The sequence below is a fragment of the Odontesthes bonariensis genome, chromosome 13 (assembly GCF_027942865.1).
Source record: "Odontesthes bonariensis isolate fOdoBon6 chromosome 13, fOdoBon6.hap1, whole genome shotgun sequence".
NCBI classification, from domain to species: domain Eukaryota; kingdom Metazoa; phylum Chordata; class Actinopteri; order Atheriniformes; family Atherinopsidae; genus Odontesthes; species Odontesthes bonariensis.
In genome coordinates this window covers 10,178,977-10,198,314 of record NC_134518.1, presented here as the reverse complement: position 1 = coordinate 10,198,314, position 19,338 = coordinate 10,178,977, and the positions used below count along the sequence as shown (strand labels likewise).

Here is a 19,338-nt window from a genome sequence, read left to right as displayed (position 1 = left end):
AAACAGCTGCCAAAAGGGGCAATAAAAGTTATACAAAATAAAAAGCAGGAGTGAGAAGACCTCCGAAAGAGGTATCCTTCCTCACATCTTTGTTGGCAGAAGCCAAGCAGTGAGGTGGGGTGTGAATGAGGGATTTGGGAAACATTTGCGGATGCTGAACGATACTTTCCTTCTAAAACTGCTGAAATTCTGCCTCCTCTGGTAGCACATTGAAGATTATTCCTTCAGCTGCCTCACTGTAGCTCTTGTGACTCATTGTTTGCAAGACAAGACATAATATATTTATGTTTTTCCTCACTCTGGAAACTCTGGGGGTTTGATGCAGCTAGAAAGTTGCTGAGCTCACAGAACAAGCCCCCAGGCGCCGACATTAGAGATAATATACAAAATCAGGGAGACAAAGACTAATTAGTTGCCATAGAGAGAGCGTGCGTGGAGCTGTCTGTGTGTGTGCTGCATAATTGATGTTTGTAGTTGTGTTTGTGTGCACGACTATGCTAATTTGCGTGTGCTTTTGTGTGTCTGTTAATAGGTGGATGGCGGTGTGTGTGCGTAAAGTAGCAGGTGAGGGCTCTCAGAGTTCATTTAAAAGCATAACAGGTTAAGTTTAGCACCTCTTAGCGGTAAAAAAAATGGATACATTTAAATCAGCTGCTTTGCCAGAACAGTAATGGTTCGATTGCCACATTGAACACGATTGCTTTCATTCAGATTTATTGGTTTTCTGTTTCAATTTTTTAAGATACCTTCATTGAGAACCTGTTTTGGAACAACCAATCAAATAATATATACAGTTATGACGCTGTGGTACCAACGGCAGACCAGCCACATCTCACTCAGGATGTTAAGTTCCTTTTTTAGTTGACTTATTACGTCACAGACAAAAAAAAGAGACAAAAAATGTAGTTTGTGGCAAATTTGGTACCGGGTTGAGTAGTGGACTGCTTTCCAGCCTTTATACCTTATGTGTCTGCTTTATGCTTAACTTTTTAAAATCAAATCAAATGTAGGGTCCATTTATCTTTTGGTCATTCATATTAACCATAAAACACCAAAAAAAGGAGTGTTTAGTTGATATTTGTTTTCAAAGTCACATATCAAAATTAAGACAAGATGATTTTCTTTTTCATGGCCAAAATGGTTTGATTTTCTATTTCAAGCAAAAAATAAAATCACTACAGATATTTTATGAGACTTTACTTCCACAGCAAGATGATAAGAACCCCAAGCTGACAATATTTAAGAGACCTTCCAAGAATCCACAAATCATTAGGTCAGAGGGTCTTTGTCCGAGCCTCCTTCAGTCAGGAGAGGCTGCCCCTCTTTACCAACTCTGTAGGGTCCTGTTCACAAACCCTATTAACACTCATCCTGGGGAATCTGATCACAAGTGGACAGCCCTAAACACAGAATGCCCTCAGGATGGATTGAAGATAATTTCACAGGTGATACAGGACACATTTATCCACATTCGTTTGGCAGTCTGTACACTGGGATCACCCATACAACTGACATCCACGGCATAAACCTAACAGTATCAGTTTGTGTGCTGACAAAGTCCAGGCTGTTTTAAGAACCTTTAAATCCAAACCAGACCAGAGAGAAAACTGAAAGGTTGTTGGCTCATTGGGAATGATGCAATAGCAATCTGTGGGAGGTACTGAGGAAATCAATTTTTTTGGGCCTTCTTATTGAATTACATTGTTGGGACCCTTGTAAAAAAACTAAATCAGTGGTTATCAGCGGTTTAACAGGAGCATTTATAGGTGAGTTGCCTCAATAGTGTCATTTTTATTCTAATTGTTGTTAGTGTTGATTACTCCCACTGTGGTCATCATGTTGTAAATGGCTTTGGATAAATCAAATGTCAAGCTTTCCAGCATTAGGTTCAGGTTGCATGTGCACCCACTTATACACAGTGCTCATGTGCACAGCAATGCTAAGTAGAAAACAGCATACAGGCTGAGTTTTAGCGTCTGTGTGGGCTGAGGTGAGATGACACTGAGCTCTGTAGGATGCTCCTTTACCTCTAACACATCACGCCTGTTACATCGCTGAGTGTATTGTTTTCAAATTATGTAGCACTGGAGGGTATGCATGAGATGTCATCAGACACATGACTGTGTCTGGGTTACACCTACGTTTTGCCAGTGGCAAAAAGACAGCTGGCTCAATGGCCACGGGCTGTTTGACCGGCTGGAAAACACAACAGATTCAGGCTTCATTTACACTGCAAGTCTTGATGCCCAGATCTGATTTTTTTTAACGTGTGGTTACACGTACTTGTTGTGACTCATATCTGATTCACGCGATTACACTTGCCTATCACCTGAAACATCGCGCATGCCTACTTAAGTGTTTACCAAACTCTACTGCTGAGGCAAATGGACGACGTTGACATAGGTGTGATGCTAGTGTTGCGGTACATGAGAAGTTCGCCCAACATTGGCAGGATTTTAAGGCAGAGAAGGAGGAAAAGGGCCATTATTGCATCCTGTGCACACGCTGCAATTATTGCCTCCTCAGCTGTTCAGAGGTACCCAGGCTCCGCCCTCGCAGTGACGCAACACCTTCGGCTCTGCTACACTTACTCAAGCAAACTGCTCATTCAGGTGGATTCGAGTTCCCGAAAAAATGGGAACTCCACCCACTTTGTCGGGAAGCAATCAACTTTGAGCAGCGCCAACGGCCCAGGGTAGAGGCGTGTTCAAGGTAGTGACGTGGTTGAACTGCCACTCAACCCATGGATTGTACACGGAAGCGCTTCATTCAATATCAACATGGAGCAGCGTCAAGCTTTTGACACTGCTGTAGATGCTGTAATGAAAGTGTTCGACGGGAGATTCTCGTTAAAAATCGAGCAAAGAACAGCCCTTGAATCATTTCTTGACAGGAAAGACATTTTCGCCTTGCTCCCTACTTGCTTTGGAAAGAGTTTAATCTACCAGTTAGCCCCGCTGGTAGCTAAATCATACGTCAGAGGAAAGAGTGGTGTGATTGGCTTAAGCTTAGGCATAGCCTTTTCTGGCCACAACCAGTAGCAACCCGAGGGAGGCGGGTTGACCAGGCCATTTCGAATCGTATTCGTTATGGTCTTGGTCAGACCAGAATCTCGAAGAGATTTGAAAGTCTATGTTAATCAGGCTAGTTCAGAGGAGTGTCTGGGTGCGAGACCGATCCCAGGACTGGTGGGAGAATGTTGTGGCGGGCTTTGATGATGAGCAGTGGGTCAGCAATTTTAGAATGAGCCGACAAACTTTTGATATGCTGTGCGAAAGTTTGTCCCCATTCTTCTCCTACCAAGACACCACATTTCGTCGGGCGATTCCACTGAAAATGCGTGTCGGTGTCGCTCTTTGGTGGCTCGCAACAGGTGCAGGCTATCGCACATTGGCTCACCTATTTGACATTAGCAACGCATCAGTGTGCCTGATTGTAAACAACTTCTGCCAAGTCGTGCGAGACGAGCTGTGGCATCGGTACATACAGCTTCCACGAGCTGATGAGCTACAGACCGTCCTCCGAGGTTGACGTGTGGAACGCAATGTGTAAGAATATCCGATCTGCCTGTTTACACGGCGGTCGCATTGTCACATATCCGATTCGTATCTGATGAACTTCCACATATGAAGGAGGCCTGTATCCGATCTCAAAATATCCGAATGCATGCGTCCTTGTCCTATTTACGTGGTCAAAAAACATATCTGATCTGTGTCACATGAGAGCAAAAAAAAAATCGGAATTGGGTAACATTTAACTGACAGTGTAAATGTAGCCTCAGAAAGAAGTCGGCGGTTTTCCTTTTACAAAATTCTAAAAATTAAAGAGAAGAGAGCCAAAGTGATTTCTGCATTTCGGATGAGGGTTAGATGTTAGCTTGTTGAGGTGACATTGAAGGCAGGCCTATTCTGACTTAACGTTTAAAGTATTGCTCCAAATATCCTAATCCTAATCACCAAGTTTACAAGTCAGATTTTTTGTCAATGTTATAACTTGAAATCACTCGACCATGGTGATGTCCTGTTTGATGGAGAGCTGACCAAGTAGGTTTGGCTGATCAATGAATAGCATCATCTTCAGGGGCTATGTTTGGTTAGGTTTATGAAAGATTGCCGTCCGTCTATGTTGAAAATATACTGAAAATCCTTCACTGAAACATCCATTACAATTTTGTACAATGCTAACAAGACTACCCATGACTTGTAAACTGGGTAGGCTTGTTAGCAATGGTGCTAAAGCACTAATTCCTCAGATAACGTTCTGCCTGCAAGCTGCTGTCAAACACTGAAACCAATATTCTTTTGCCAGCTGATTAACTTTAGATATTTTTCTATAATGAAAAAAAAAACGACATGCTAGAAATAATGTAACAAAGTTGCCCAGATTGGCATATTAGGCAGGCACTGAATATTAGGTAAAAGTTTCTCACTTCTGACTCAGTGTTCTCTATATAAACTCTCTTTAACTTTTGGTGTGTAGACCCAAATGAACATGTGTTTATTCTGATCAAGCTAGAACAGGCTCCGGTTCTTCCTTAAAAAAAGTCAAAGTCAAACAAATACCAACAACATACTGAATTATTCAACAGAAAAAATGGATGAAAAGAGTCGATTAACAGACGTGAAAATTCAAGTCCCCTCTTTCCAAATACTCACCAAAAACAGACATCATAAATGGAATAACTGAACTTTGCTGGACTAATATCTTGGTCATATGGTAAATATAAGTCATCAGAGTGATTAACCCAGTTGGGATGATACCTGCCAAAAGTTCACAAGAAGCTGCTAACTGGGTCTGAGTAGGATGAGCACATCGCTCTGTTTACAGCTTCTGAGAAAAGCCTCCCGGATGATAAACATACAGCGGAAGCAATCACATGGTGTCACCGGTTCAACTCCGGGTCAGCCCATCTTTCCCCCTCCGCCTCTTTGATAATGCTGAGATGCTATATAAATATTTCTTCTCAAGCTGTCACATAGAGACTTATTTATAGCGACATCCAGCTTAGTATTTTTTTTTGAATAATTCACATCGAATGCTGAAATTCACGGTTTGTCATTCCTGTGTCACGGTGAGTTGAAGTCGCCCGTCTGATGGCTTCATCACAACACTGACAATTTGAAGCCCTCTTAAAAAATAGTCTCTCTCCAGGAAACTTGTCTGATTAGCTTTACTTGTGACAGTCACATGAGGATGTGGTGTTCAGTGGGGGAATACTGAAGGATGCTTCTGTCTGTTCACAACAATTATGTAGGTTCCATGCCATTATTTCATTTTTTCTTGGCTGAAAATATTCCTCTTTATTGCCTAATATTACTTGGACACACTATTGGTGAATCCGCAAAGCATTGCATGACTGTGTATTGCGTCCCAATCATGTGGTTCAAACCTCATACTCTATTCTACAAAACTGCTCTGCAAACGCAATCCCCTTGTCAGTGGTAATGTCTGGGATTTACTACAAGTGGAGCAAGCAAGCAAAACTGGAAATATCTTTTTAACATCTGCCGTTGGAGCGCTGCAGACCCACACACACCCACAGCTTGGTGTGAGTGCAGTAGGATTCTCGTCCCAGCACAGTTTATTTTCCACCTTTACCTGAGTCCTTAAGAGTTCCTCCTCCCATCTTTAACTTTACTATGTTTTCCAATGAGGAAAAGAGTTTAGAAAAAAGACGATTGGAGGTCTTTTTATTATGAAAAACTGGACCCCGAAACTTTTCGTGAGGAAGCTTGTAGTTTTAATGCTCAGACAGAACATGTAAAAACAGCTTCCTTTGAAGCGTCCTATTATCAGTTTGTCAATCACCTGTTAAGTTTTCTCAAAGCTTTCTCAAATCTGATGAAAATGTGTGGGTGTGATTGACTAATTATTGATTGATTGATTGACACCCTAGGCATTTGTCATGAGGCTGCATTGCATTTAGGTCCACTGAGGTCACTGTTAGTGGACTGGTATTAATTACTCCTCCTGGATGTCTGGCTCATTGATATTAAGGGTCTGATGCCAGAACTTTACACTCATTTAGATTTCCAGTCCAGGATCTCCCCTGTCTTTCCCGAGCTAGTGTGGTGGGTGTGTAAATACTCACTCTGTAGAGCTGTTCTTGTGGTTGTGTATTGGGGAGATGCAGGGTGGGAGGAGCAGACGGTCTTTGTCCAGGCGCAGCTTCTTATTACACTTGACTGATGACTCTCCGTGGTCCGACTGAGAATAATAGAGGACAGAAAACAAAGCGATAAAAGAGAGTGATGTGAACAGATTACAGAAGGTTTCGGGACTGATATGAGGAGAATCTTTGGAGGAACATCCTGGTTCCCACCTTGTGTTTCCTCTTGCTCTTGCTGGTGTGTTTTTCTGTTGGAGCCACCATGTTTGCAGCTGCTTGCCTTCTGTGTTTACCTCCATTCTCCCCTCTTTCCGTCCTCCCAGTCAGCCTGGGATGACTTTGCTCTTGCACAGGTGGGTTGTCCAGGACCCCCAGGCCTGGGCAAATCTTCTCTCTGTCTCTTGCCCTCTCCCTTTCCACAAAACCAAATCTCTCCCTGTCCTCTCTATCCGTCTGCCTCTCTCTGTCTGTTAATCTGTCTCTGTCACCTTGCCTCTCTCTGTCCTGCACTAATCGCTCATTTTCTTCCTGTTGTCTCTCCCCTTTCGCCAGCTTCTGCCTTTCTCTGTCTGCCACACCTCTGTCTCTCCCTTCACCCCCGTCCATTTCTGCATTTCCCAGCCTGGATCTGTCCCCCACACCCTGGCCAGGCACCCTGCTGAGCAAAGTCAGGTCAATTTTCACCCACAAACTCTGGATCTCCTGGTATTCCCTCAGTGGGGAAAGAGGCGCCTCATGCCCCACAGTGGAGGGTGGTGACATGGACTCTAGGTCCTTGCTCTGCCCACCCGACCCTCCAGGGTCAGGAACAGAATTTCCAAATGAACAACTTATGTTGCTAATGCTTAGGGAGCTACAGCTACTACTGCTGCCGTTACTACCGCTGCTGCTACTGTTACTACTGCTGCTACCGTTCGTGGTCATGCTGCTACCATCTTTGACTCGAAGTCCTGTTCCTCCAAATGTTTCCAGACTCCCCGCACCACTAGCAGAGCCAAGGCATGGGAGAAGAGGCGCGTGCATGTGCGTGTTGGACAGGGTTTGGGTGTTAATCGCGGAGCGTGTCGTCTGGGGTGGCAGAGCTGGGATTTTGATGGCTTCCTCGGTATCAGACTGGCATTCTGACGAGGAGGAGGAGGTGTCCGTTTCGATGAATTCTCTGGACTTTGGTGTGATCCTGGTGCTCGGGCCTCTGTGTTTCCTCTTATCCTGAAATATAAATGAATGAATATATGACAGCAATGATAAAAAAGTAAAAGCGCAGATAGAGGGGAGAATTTGAACTAACTCACAGTCATTTATATGCACATGTAATTCACACATGGCCAGTATTGTCTTTACTTCCTTTGACTTAAAACAGCACACAGCTGCACTAATCAAAAGGCAGCTATCACCCTCCAGTGATCTGATGGACTTCTAAACCCTTAGAAAAAGACCTGCTGCAGACAGACATTAGAATCAAAAGCACAGCTTACACAGGGTATCGCTGAATGTGATAATATCATGTAAATTATGCGGCACAAGTCGCCAGCTTGTTCTGTTAATCTGTGAAGTGAAATGAAACATGTTTGACTGTCTAATTTTGAATGTCAATAGTATTCAGCGCACACAAGTCACGCAGTTGAGCGCAGGCTGTCTGTTTGTCACATGCAAATTAAAAGCTGCGTCTCACATTTCTTATTTTGACTTCTGCCATAGATGCAGTCGCTCAGTTTAAAATAAGACAGACACTGAGTGGACACTCAGCTCTTGCAGAAGTAGGGTTTAATGTTGGAGAGTTGGAGTTCTGTGAAAGAGGAAAAAGGCACATGAAGGCACAGCAGCTACAGCCGACATTACTTCAAGCAGATGAAATGAAAAAAGTGAATTTGCCGAGGACTTATTTACATAAAAGCTTTAGAGCCCAAGTTCAAGGTTAAGATTAGTAGAGTTAAAGAATGTTAAAAGAAAAGTCTCCAACGCATTAAAAAGCTGTTGTTTTGAGTCTCTTGGTGAGCTTTTTTGTTCACTTTTGTGGCCCTGGTGTCTTGGTGGTCTTCTTTCTAATTCTTTGTGGGGTTTATTCTCTGTCCATGTGGCTATTTTTAGGGGGTCTTATTTTGGTCGTTTTGAATCTTTTTGCAGCCATTTAAAGTGTCTTTGTAGCTATTTTAAATCTCTCGGTGGTCATTTTGAGTGTTTGATGAATGTGCTGCCGTTGTATGATTGAGTCACGTGAGAACGTTTCAGTCCTATTCTGTCAGATGCAACACTCATTGTCAAAGTCTGGACCATTTTCTGTCATCCAGGCTCGACAATGCAAAAGAAAAAAGTTAGCAGTTTCCCAATTATTTTGATTAGATTTGATTAAACATAGAATAAGATGGATGTGGATATGAATGTGAACACTGGTGCAGTTTTGAGAACAGTTGTTACAGTTCAGTGATTTTAATAAATCTAAGAAATAATGTTTGTTGCAAACAAGCATCAGATTCGCTCATACAGCACTTCTGTCTTTACAGTGTAACAGACCACACAGTGCTGTCCTCTGTCACACACAGGAATGTGTGCAAAGTTTAATTCCCCACAACACTTCCACATGTGGACACAGGGATCGAACCACTGACCTTCTGACTAGTAGACGACCACTCGTCATCTGCCAGTCTTGACTCTATGCCTAAACGCTGTTATTCTACTTTTTGTGTCGATCTCCTATCTTGAAAGCAAGGCAGGCTGGGCTACCAGCATAGGTTGTCATGGTGATACACCTTGGTGTGACGTGAACCAGCTTCGTGATACTAAAAATCTGAAGCTGAACGAAGGGTTTACTTCGTTAAGCCACTAATCCTGCTTCACAGTACACCCCTCAGGTTTAACGGTTTATGGCACATCTTCATCTTCAAAGATGGAAAAGGTGCAATCTCGGGAAATGGACTTCTCTAATTGGTTGTTTTGTACTTTTCATGCTTCTCCTATTTAAATGCTGGCTGTGGCACGTTTTATTTATCATTATGGTAGAATGTAATGTTTATGCATTTTGCAGATGCTTATATCCAAAGCGACTTACACTGGTAAGCAGGTAGGGTATAGGGGATCTTCCCTAAGGACCCTGACTGTAGGTAGTACCTTTCATGCAGGGGATATGAACCCAGGTCACCCACCTGAAAGGTGGCAATCTTCACCGCTACACTATCCAGCCCCCCCAATGATAATAGGTGTAAGTATGATCAACTGAATGTTTTTTGTTTTTTCTTTGACTAAGAAACTGACTTTGTGTCAAATCAATTCAACATCCTGACAATTCTTCTTGTGTGAAGATCATTTGCCGGCTGGCTGCACCCCCACCCCAATTCACTCAGTTTATTTTCCTTTTTAGGCGCTGTATAAATACATGTTGGATCGCTGCAACGCTGCATTTTGGCCTTCACTTCTCTCCAGACAAAACTGACCCAATCATCATTTATTTCTAACGAACACAAAGGGAAGTGAGATTCTGTTCAACATCAACACCAGAGAGCGACAACAGAGGCGGATGCAGTGACAAATAAACATCACTATTGTTCACAGTTTCGAACAAAACCCACTCGCTGTGAAGATGCCAAGTTCTGGGATCTTTCCAATGCCTGCTGCCATCTGCAAAGCCATTGTAAGAAAAATTTAATGACACAATGTTTTTGTTTTCCAAAAAAAGGAGAGAAAGAGGGTCCTGTCCCTTGTATAACACTTCCTCACAGTGCTGGATAATGCTTTCCTTTGTCTTTCTGACTGAAAACATTGTCTATCCTACCAGAGGTGTGCTGAGGATCACAGCACAGGTTGCCGAAATAAACATTCAACTTGAATTCGAGTAATTAAAGCAACATAAAATCTTCAGAGGCATATTAAGCTAAAATGTTACTATAAAGACTTAAAAAGGTAATCCCTCTTAATGTATAATCCACCAAGAGTGGGACTACACGACACCGGAATGAATATGAGATACAGTTGATTTGTCGCAGAGGCAGAAAATAGGTGGAATATTACACAATGGCTCTCCAACAGACTCTGGTTTGAGACATTTCAGTGTGTGGACAGGATCACAAGGTTAGACCGTGAGAAACCCCAAACCCATGATAAAAACCTGGAAGATTTGGGAAAAGAAGTTTAGAGGTGAAAAGGCATCCAGAGTAGGCTCAAAAGTTTAGACTCAAACACTCTAAAGGCCAAATGGTATCTGGATGATGTCACAATTAGCATCTATTACAGATCAGATCTACAGTGTAAACGTGACAGATCGTATATTTGTACCCTGCTGGATTTCTGCAGATGCAGGTTCTTTCCGCTCAGTGCAAAGCATTATACACTTCTATAAGTATAGTGCATGTCACATGAAAGCCCATGTGAGTTTCCCTTATCATTATCATAAGTATTAGTATTTGTCTTTAAAGCCTAAACTATGCAAATGTTTAATTAGTAGAGGAGGTAAAGCCTAATGGTTACAGCACAAATGTTTCATTTGTTTCAGCGGACGAGTTTCTGAATGTAATGATGCGAAGCACCAGTGTCACATGGCATTTACTAAAATTCATTTAAGAAATAAAAAAATCCCCAAATGTGTTGTGTAAACTGATGCTGACGTCTTTTGTCCCTCTAAATATGAGCACAAATATGATCCTCACTGGTCAACTAACGTCGCATGACATGTTTCTCTCAATTTACAAGAGGGTATAATTTACACGGTTTTACTGCAGTCGGTGGATTCTTTTACGTGTCGACGTTTAGGGTTTAAATCTTCTTATTGTAGGGCCTGGTTAAGACGTCTCCGGTCTTTGTTCGGTCTGTTTCCTATAAATCTGTAAAAAGAGTAAAAAGTCTACTTTCTCTTTGCAATTAAAAAGCAAAAAGAAACACAATCTGTTTCCATTTCAGTCGCACACTTTTCTGTGCACAGTATGTCTGGCTGTAGCCACTTCATGTGCTTTTCTTTCTTTCTCCTTCCCTTTAATTTCTTTTACAGAAAATTCAAACCTGTCAGTGTGGAACTGCTATCCGTGCTGTACAGGTGTGGAATTTGAAAAGGTCATCTAAAGCCTGTAAACTAAAGTGAGCATGTCAGGATGGATGGAGAATCTGTTACATATGTGTCAGACTTGGTCCCGAGCTGTGTTCCAGATTCCAGTCGTCAAAACACACGCACACGTACATGTCCCCCCCTAAAATCTAACCTGGTTTACAGTGACAGAAGGTCCTGGCACAGGCGTTTGCTGCGGCGCTGCTGGTGGAGTGGCCGTGGTGGTGTTTGAGCTGGCAGCACTGCGAGGCTCTTTCCTGGGAGCCGTCTTCCCACTGGGAGGTTTACTTCGCGGTCTTGGGGGGTTCTGATGCTCCAGGGAAGGGGGAGGCAACAAGTCCTTCTCTCTGGCTGCAGGGCTGGTTGAAAAAAAAAAAAAGAGAACACTCACTAAAAGAGGAATCATAACTCTTAGTGACTGACTTAGATTCACCCTTGAGCAAGGCACTGAAGACCAAGCTACTGACTAACAGCAGAAGGTGTTTTCCTTCACTGCCTTAGAAAAAACAAAAAAACATTTGATCACATGAAATAATTGAAAACAGCACGCATTCAGCTCATTTTGTCTGGATTTGGGAAGCTTCAGAAGAGGCGAGTGAGGGGAGAAGCCAGAGGGAGTCATTGCTTTTTTTCTAATTAGCCTGAAGTCAGGCTGAGTGCGGAGGCTGACATGAATTCTATTCATTCAGAATTTTTCTTTTCCCCACAGACCTGGAAGTGACAGTCTTAAGTGACCTGTTGCCAAGAACCTCAGAGATCCAATATTAAAGCCCTCAGGCCTGATGCAACATATGTTACCTGATCAACCATCAGTTCAAGAAAAAACTGTGAAAAAGATATTCTGATAAAGTCAAGGACGAATTCAGTACTTTATGATTAAAACAAATGTGGAAGGTTTAGTTTGCCACGTTGCCACAGCACTACAAACCAGATTTACACACACTCATACAGCACATGCAGTGTTAGAGGCCCCACAGGGCTAATTTTCCTCTATCGCACGCATTCACACACCGATGGCAACATGGGGCTCAGAGTCTTGCCGAAAAGACACTTTGACGAACAGTTCGGGGAGGCCGGGAATCGAACAGCCCGCCTTTCATTTGACGGCCTACTGCTCTTCCTCCTGAGCTCCAGCCTTATCATGTTCTAAGTATCTTTAGAGACTGAAAAATAAGAGGCGTTACATTTCCAGAAAACCCTCATATTTCAAAAGGCTTTTTAAAAAGAAAGCATCAGGCCTGATGGGTTAAGTTGTAAGGTCTGGCAGGCCAGTGAAATTGCTAACAGTGACTAACGGTTCAACCACAAACATGTATCATGTCACTTATACTAGACAGTTATTAATATTTATGTATGATGTTGACTTATGGTAATTCTCTTCAAAACATGAAGCTGAAGTTGAATCATTGAATGTGCACCTTCATCACGTTGTGTTTTTTTGAACCCCTTAACGTTTTTATGTCCCGCCGGCGGGACGTTGCATACTTCAGGGCAAATCTGGGGTTTTCCTCAGCCTGCCTTTATATCTACCTAAATATGTTATATACCGTTGGAAAGCTAACGGTCTTGCGATTCCATTACAATCAGAACTGTGGACACAGTCGACACTTATGTAAAACCAGTGGCAAATACAAAAAAGTGTTAAAGTCACCTATAAAGCCTCACAGTATTCTAAGAAAAGATACAACTCGAACAAAAATGGTCCTGTTACGTTGGCAAGGGTCCAGTTAATGTACTCCAGTAAAATAGTCTACAAAAAGTCTTACACCCACAAAGACACAAAGTCTACGGCGACAAACTTTCAGAATTTCCGTCAGATGCATATTTTCCCGCACATTCTTGGTCATAACTTCAGTTAGCATGCATGTATTAGCCCCACCGTGATACCGAAGCAGCTCTGGTTTTTAAACTTCTGAATGACATCTGACTTGCTCCAGTAGATGACTTTTTACCCCGTCTGCTGGGGCAAAATAATCAATTACTCACTGATGCGTCAAAAGTATCTGCACCTAATTTTATGTGTGCAGCTTGAACCAGTTGCGGCGGATTTTAATTTGAAGTGGCGCATTGAATAGCAAAGGAAATTCTGAAAACAACACATGCAGGTTGAGGGGTGGTCTGTTCTTCCATATGTGGCAAATGTAACAGAGAAGTATTCGGCCTTTTGAAATGTAATAATTTGTGTGCTGGACATATACGATTTTTCTTTTTTGTTTTTCCAACTGCCCTTTTAGGTACATGGGGGGAGTTGACCTATCAGATGGCCTGATAAGATACTTCAATGTCTTGCACAAAACACAGAAGTAGACTTTCTTCTACCTCTTCATGGACATTGCTTTTGTGAATGCATCTTGCACAAAGTAATTGCATTTAAACCATCTGTTGGAATCTGTTTGGACTTTTATTGTATGCACAAAGCTCTGGTTACAGATTAAATGTGTTTGTGCTTCTGTTACTCTTTGTCAGTAATACTGACAGAGGATCTGGATGTGGGATAAGACAGTCCCAAGTGTAACCTTTCATTAGAGCCCAAGATCATGACTGTGTGTTGAAGCGTTCAGGAATGGCAGCCTTTTTTCCCCAAGGTTCTCCAAATGGCACAGTTTTGGCACAGCTTTGGTACGCCTGGTCCTATCCTTAGAAAAGCCTGTACAAAATACTCATTTTTTGTTGTATTACAGTCAAATTTGAATGGAACTAGGTAAGACTTCAGGCTGTAGTCCCATTGCGTTTTTCAGTCCGCAGCCCTATGCAATAGTCACTTTTAAGACACATATTTGGGAAGAAAAATTAGGCACACATAAAATTCCATCTCTTTCACTGTATTCAAGCTCACATTACTCTGTGACAGTAGTACTTACAGAGATTCTGACTGTTGTGGGGGGAAATCCAGAGTGTTCTCTTTCAACAGAGACCTCAACCAGCCCTCTACTCCAAGTGGTTCAAGAACAGCTTTTTAATTTACTTTGGGTATACTTTTTTAGGAGTTGTAGGCAAAAATCGCCCGACTGTTAAGAAGCCAGAACTGATGAAAAAAAAACAACACTTTTCAGAATTGCCGACTTTCTGCTTTTAATTTTCAAATATCTTTGTATGCCGGCGTTTGAAGAAAGAACTAAAGAAACAAGATCACTGTGAAAATCTCTGGAAGTCCCCTCGTTTGGTCCCAAATGGTGGAGCTGAAATCGTCCAATGGTTTGGATTTGGTGCCTAAATCGGCCATGGTGTATGATTCTAATCATTTTCTCATTCATTAAACCATTCAGTGGCCCCTGATTCACTGTTGATGGGGGATTATCATCCTGAAGAAACCTATCATCATCATGGAGACGAAGTTCCATGATTTCTTTGCTTTGTTACAAAACGCCTGCAAAGCTCTCCTGTTGGGTCGGCTGAATTGACTGCACTTGTTTTGCCCGACAAGAAGATCCAACTTTTTAAAACATGTTTTTTTTAAGAATGTAGAGCGGTTACCATGACAGCTGGTTAAACCTGAGAGTTTGCATTGTTGTTTTCACTTGTCCAACAACAAATTACTTTTTTAACTAATCCATAAATAATCCTTCATCCTAAATATACCTGAGCTGGTTGGCTCGGCTCCACGTCTGGTTCTGATTATCCTCCACACTGTTTGACCTCTCTGTCCTTCGGGGCTGTTTCTTCCCGGTGGTGTTCCTCCTCAGGGTTGTGACTTCCTGCCCCGACAACAGGCCCGGTGACAGCCTTATCTTAGACCTCTGGCCCTCCCCTGAGGCCTTCTGGTTGAGCTTGCCTTTGGCCTTCTCCCTGCTCGTGCTGCACAGAGCAAAAGCAGGGTTTGCAGTTCTGGCTAAAGATACATTTTTGTCAATATTCTAAACAAATACACTTGTGGCACCCACCAGAAGGTTGCCCTTGTATCCTTGTGCTCCACCACAGGCGCAGCTGGAGCAGATGCATTGTTGGATCCGCAAGCCTTATTCTTAGCAGCTGTTCCCACTCCCGGTGCTTCATTCCTTGGAGAGAACCTCTGAGGATCCTGGCTGATGGAGCCTAAACAGCAGATCATTTGACCTGAAGAAGTCTTTCTAATCTAGTAGTTTACAGATGTACACAGGGGCGTTAATCTTGCATCCCCACTAACCTGCGCCATGATGTTCTTGCTGTGGTGGAACCAGGGGTTTGGACTGGGCTTGAACTTTATTCAACCAGCTGTCCAGCTGCCACTTGTTACTCGAGGGCGGCTCCGGCTAGAGAGGGAAAACAGCAACATTGTTATTGTTCAGTGAATACACTCTGGAACACCTACATTTCATCTTAAAGTTTTTATCTAAAGAGGCACCGTCCTAACAAAAGCTTGATGAGTCAAAAACTCAATCAAAAATCACTAAAACCATTTTCAGTGAAATGTGAAAGCGGCTGGTTTGTGGAATTGTTTCAAATACTGTATGCTGCTTCTTTCACATTTGGAAGCTGCTCCACTGTCACCATTTTCCTTTCTTTACATCTGCGTTTTCCCCTCCCTTTCTTCCAGTGCGGTTGACTGCGCAAGCCGATAACAGCAGGTAGCGTTAAGCCATTAAAATAATGTGATAACTAGTGTCATAATTCCTTCATCTGCAGCTGGGGTTTTAAGACTTCCAGAGCAGCACTGAGGAACAGTGGGAGGAGGTCGTTTAAATGTGGTGTCAGGCTTAGGCTGAGGTAAATAGTGACAAATGAGGGAGGATGAAGGGGCAGTGAAGGAGCATCTGACTTTATATACTAATTATATTGTTGCAACATAGAAATAAATGATTGATAATGCAGCAAAACATTTTCAATAATTGTCATAGATAAAAAGGTTTTAGTGTAAATCTATTGCAGTGGGCACGAAAGATCTTCCTGAAGAAGCCTCTGACTGAAGGCACTCTGCTTGTACAATATTGTTTTTTTGCACACCTTCGCATCAGCTTCAGGGGCTCCTGTTTCTAAATTTTCCCTAGAAGTGCGCATACTTGCTGGAAATATGTAGACACGGACACACAGATACACATATATATGCCATCGTACCTCAGGGGTGTTTGTGCGGGAGGCCTGATTATACTCGCTGTCACTGGAGCTGCTCTCTGACTCGTCGGTGTCAGACTCCGAGCTGCTCTCTGATTCACTGCTGCTCCCTGATGCACCACTAACAAAAAAAAAAAAAAAAAAAAAAAAAAAAAAGAGGGAAAGAGAAATGAGAGAAGGGACAGTGGGGGAGGGAAATCAACATGTCACAATGGAGCAAAACCAAAACAGTCTCACTCGCTGCTGAGGAAGCGTACTGGCGAACACTGTCACCACTAATAGGATTGTGCCAAAAAGTTCCACCGTGAAGTTTCACACTTTGTGGGGCTAAACATTGATGTCCCCAGAGTGTCTCGTTTAAAAAAAAAAAAAAAACACCTGCAAGCATCGTCTGGCAGAAGCGAAAAAAACGAGGAAGGATCTATGCTAATGATGGTTTACGTTATCTCGCCTCATCAATCCACAGATCCATGACTGGGAAAGTCAACCTAAAAATAGTCCACCGCTAAAAGTAAACTGTAAACAGGTCGAAAAACAACACTGTTCTTTTCAAGAAACAACACAAAGTGCAAAAGTACCCGCATGCTCTCAGAGTCGCTTCTTTCTTAAATTTCACTGCTGGTTAAAAGTTTGGACAAGAGTCACAGTCTCCCATCTCAACTTTGTCATGTTTTCTTTTCTTTTACTGATAGCAAGAAAAATCCTTTTTCAAATACCCCCCCTAACCCTAACCTTAAGCCTACAGTAAATTGAACATCATCCCAGAATGAGAATGATCCCCTCTGCAACTGAACTCGGACTACCTCAGTGCGAAAGTCATTTTGGAACTGCTCTTATATACTACACCGTAGTAGTGTATACTCATTCTTTATGAAAGCTTTAAAACCCTTCTGAAATCCTCATCTTCAGCCTCACGGATGCTTCTAGAAAAGAACAACTTAGAATGTGACCGGCTTTTGTGTTAACAACCCCCCACCCCCCGCTGCTGTCACATGAAGCCCTGCAGTCTTTCCTGACTCATCGTGCCAGTTAGTCTCAATCAGTGTCAGGGTTATCTAAGGCACCCGCTGGGTCATGGCTTTCTCTCCTGCTCCTATTTTGTTATCTGGCTTTGATATTTGATGCTTGTTTGCCATTCCCATAAAATGATGAGAGGAGTGCTGAACAAGAAGCATGAAATATACATGGTGCATTTTGGCTGGAGAGCAATACTAATAGAGTACAGTCCTTGAGTGCAAACAAAAGTTAAAGGTAAAATGATGTTAATCAATCAAAAAATTAAAGTTTTTGTTCTTTTACATGTTCATCAAAACACGTTACAGGTGCAGCTGCATCATGAATATTAATTATTGTAGAACTGCATGATGTATGATCTTAAAGATAGATTTAAGAGTATTGACATTGCAAATATATCTGAAGAGTTATACAGATTGTACATCTTATTATGTACAACCCTCCAATCAGGAGCTGGATTGGACATATTGGACAATTCTCAAAAGTGGTTTCATCCAAACAAATATTTAAGAGAGTGAAGAAAGTCTTGGTATAACTACAGAAATTCATTCATTCATTTTCTATATCCACTGGGGGGGGGGGGGCTGGAGCCTATCCCAGCTGTCATTGGGCGAGGGGCAGGGTACACCTTGGATGGGTCGCCAGTCCATCAAAGGGCCACTCAGGGACAAACAAGACACATGCTCACACTCACTCCTAGGGACAATTTTGAGTCACCAATGAATCAAACATGCCTTGTTTTTGGACGGTGGGAGGAAGCCGGAGTACCCGGAGAGAACCCACGCATACATGGGGAGAACATGCAAACTCCACACAGAAAGGCCCTAGCTGGGAATTGAACCTGGAACCCTCATGCTGGGAGGTGACGGTGCTAACCGCCACACGTGCATGTACATCGTACAGCACATATCTAGAGAAATACAGCCCCAATTCCAAAAAACACCCTTGGGACACCCTGTGATCATTGTAAAAAGTGAGACATTTTACTGTTTGATGAAAAATATGAGATCGTCTCGAATGTGATGACAGCAACATGTCTCAGTCAATAAAAAAAAGGGTCAGTGGTAGAAAAACGCAACAGCTGGAGGAACATGTTGCAACTAATTAGGTGAACTGGCAAAAGGGGCAGTAACATGATTGGGAATGAAAAAGAGCACCTTAGAGAGACAGAGTCTCTCAGATGTAAAGATGAGCAGAGGTTTGGCAATCTGCAAAAACATGCATTCAAACATTGTGGAGCAATGTTAGAATAAAGTTCCTCAACATAAAATTATGAAGACATTGAATATTCCATCATCTACCTTACATAAAATCATCGGAACATTCAGAGAATCTGACGCATCTCTGTGTGCAAGGGACATGGTTGATCATCAAAACTGAAAAATGTTCATGATCTTGGAGCCCCTCAGGCAGCACTGCATTAAAAAAAAGACTAAAGATTCTGTCCTGGAAATCCCTGCATGGACTCAGGAACACTTCCGGAAATCATTGTCTGTGAACACAGGTCACAGTGCCATCCTCAAATGCAGGTTAAAGCTCTGTTATGCAAACACGAAGCCATTTGCGAACTGAGGCAAAATGGAAAACTGCTCTGTAGTACTGCCCTGTAATATACAGGCTTTGGAGCAACATATGCTCCCATCCACCTTACTTTTCAGAGAAGGCCCTGCATATTTCAGCAAGGCAATGCTTAACCGCATACTGAATCTATGCAATGGCTTTGTAGAAGAATCTGGGTGCTGGACTGGACTGCCCGCAGTAGACCTTTCACCAACTGAAAACATTTGGTGCATTAAGCCTAATTAACTAATCATGATACTGATCTGATGCCAAATATCCTAATTAGTTTAAACCAACTGTTTCTTTTTAGTATCACTTACTTTGCCTCTCTCTATAAGTCTCGCATTTGGATCCAAGCCTGAGTTAAACTCAAATTGTGACAAATATAAATAGATTCTGTTGTAAATCCACCATCTATGTACTGAAATTCCTGACAGCGACGTTTAAACGATGTCCATGGGTTCCACGCTTCAATGACATCTTTACGTCATTGTTTGTAAAGACTCCTTCACAAAGAAAATGAACATTTTATTTATGGTTATGTTGTGAATCTCTTTTTTCCAATTTTCAAAAATAAATAATCAAGAATCATCAAAAT

The 19,338-nt window shown here is 42.4% G+C and overlaps 1 protein-coding gene across 2 annotated transcripts in view; it reads right to left on the bottom strand.

The window, feature by feature from the left end:
• The window catches only part of aff2 (AF4/FMR2 family, member 2), a 202,730-nt gene that overhangs the window by 20,863 nt on the left and 162,529 nt on the right, over positions 1-19,338 (bottom strand). For both annotated transcript variants that reach the window (XM_075480879.1, XM_075480880.1), the window contains exons 11-17: positions 16,170-16,287; positions 15,262-15,367; positions 15,020-15,170; positions 14,718-14,933; positions 11,293-11,497; positions 6,323-7,318; positions 6,092-6,207 (exon numbers count right to left, since the gene is read on the bottom strand). In XM_075480879.1, coding sequence (XP_075336994.1) covers positions 6,092-6,207; positions 6,323-7,318; positions 11,293-11,497; positions 14,718-14,933; positions 15,020-15,170; positions 15,262-15,367; positions 16,170-16,287 — 1,908 coding nt within the window. The remainder of the gene's footprint in view (positions 1-6,091; positions 6,208-6,322; positions 7,319-11,292; positions 11,498-14,717; positions 14,934-15,019; positions 15,171-15,261; positions 15,368-16,169; positions 16,288-19,338) is intronic.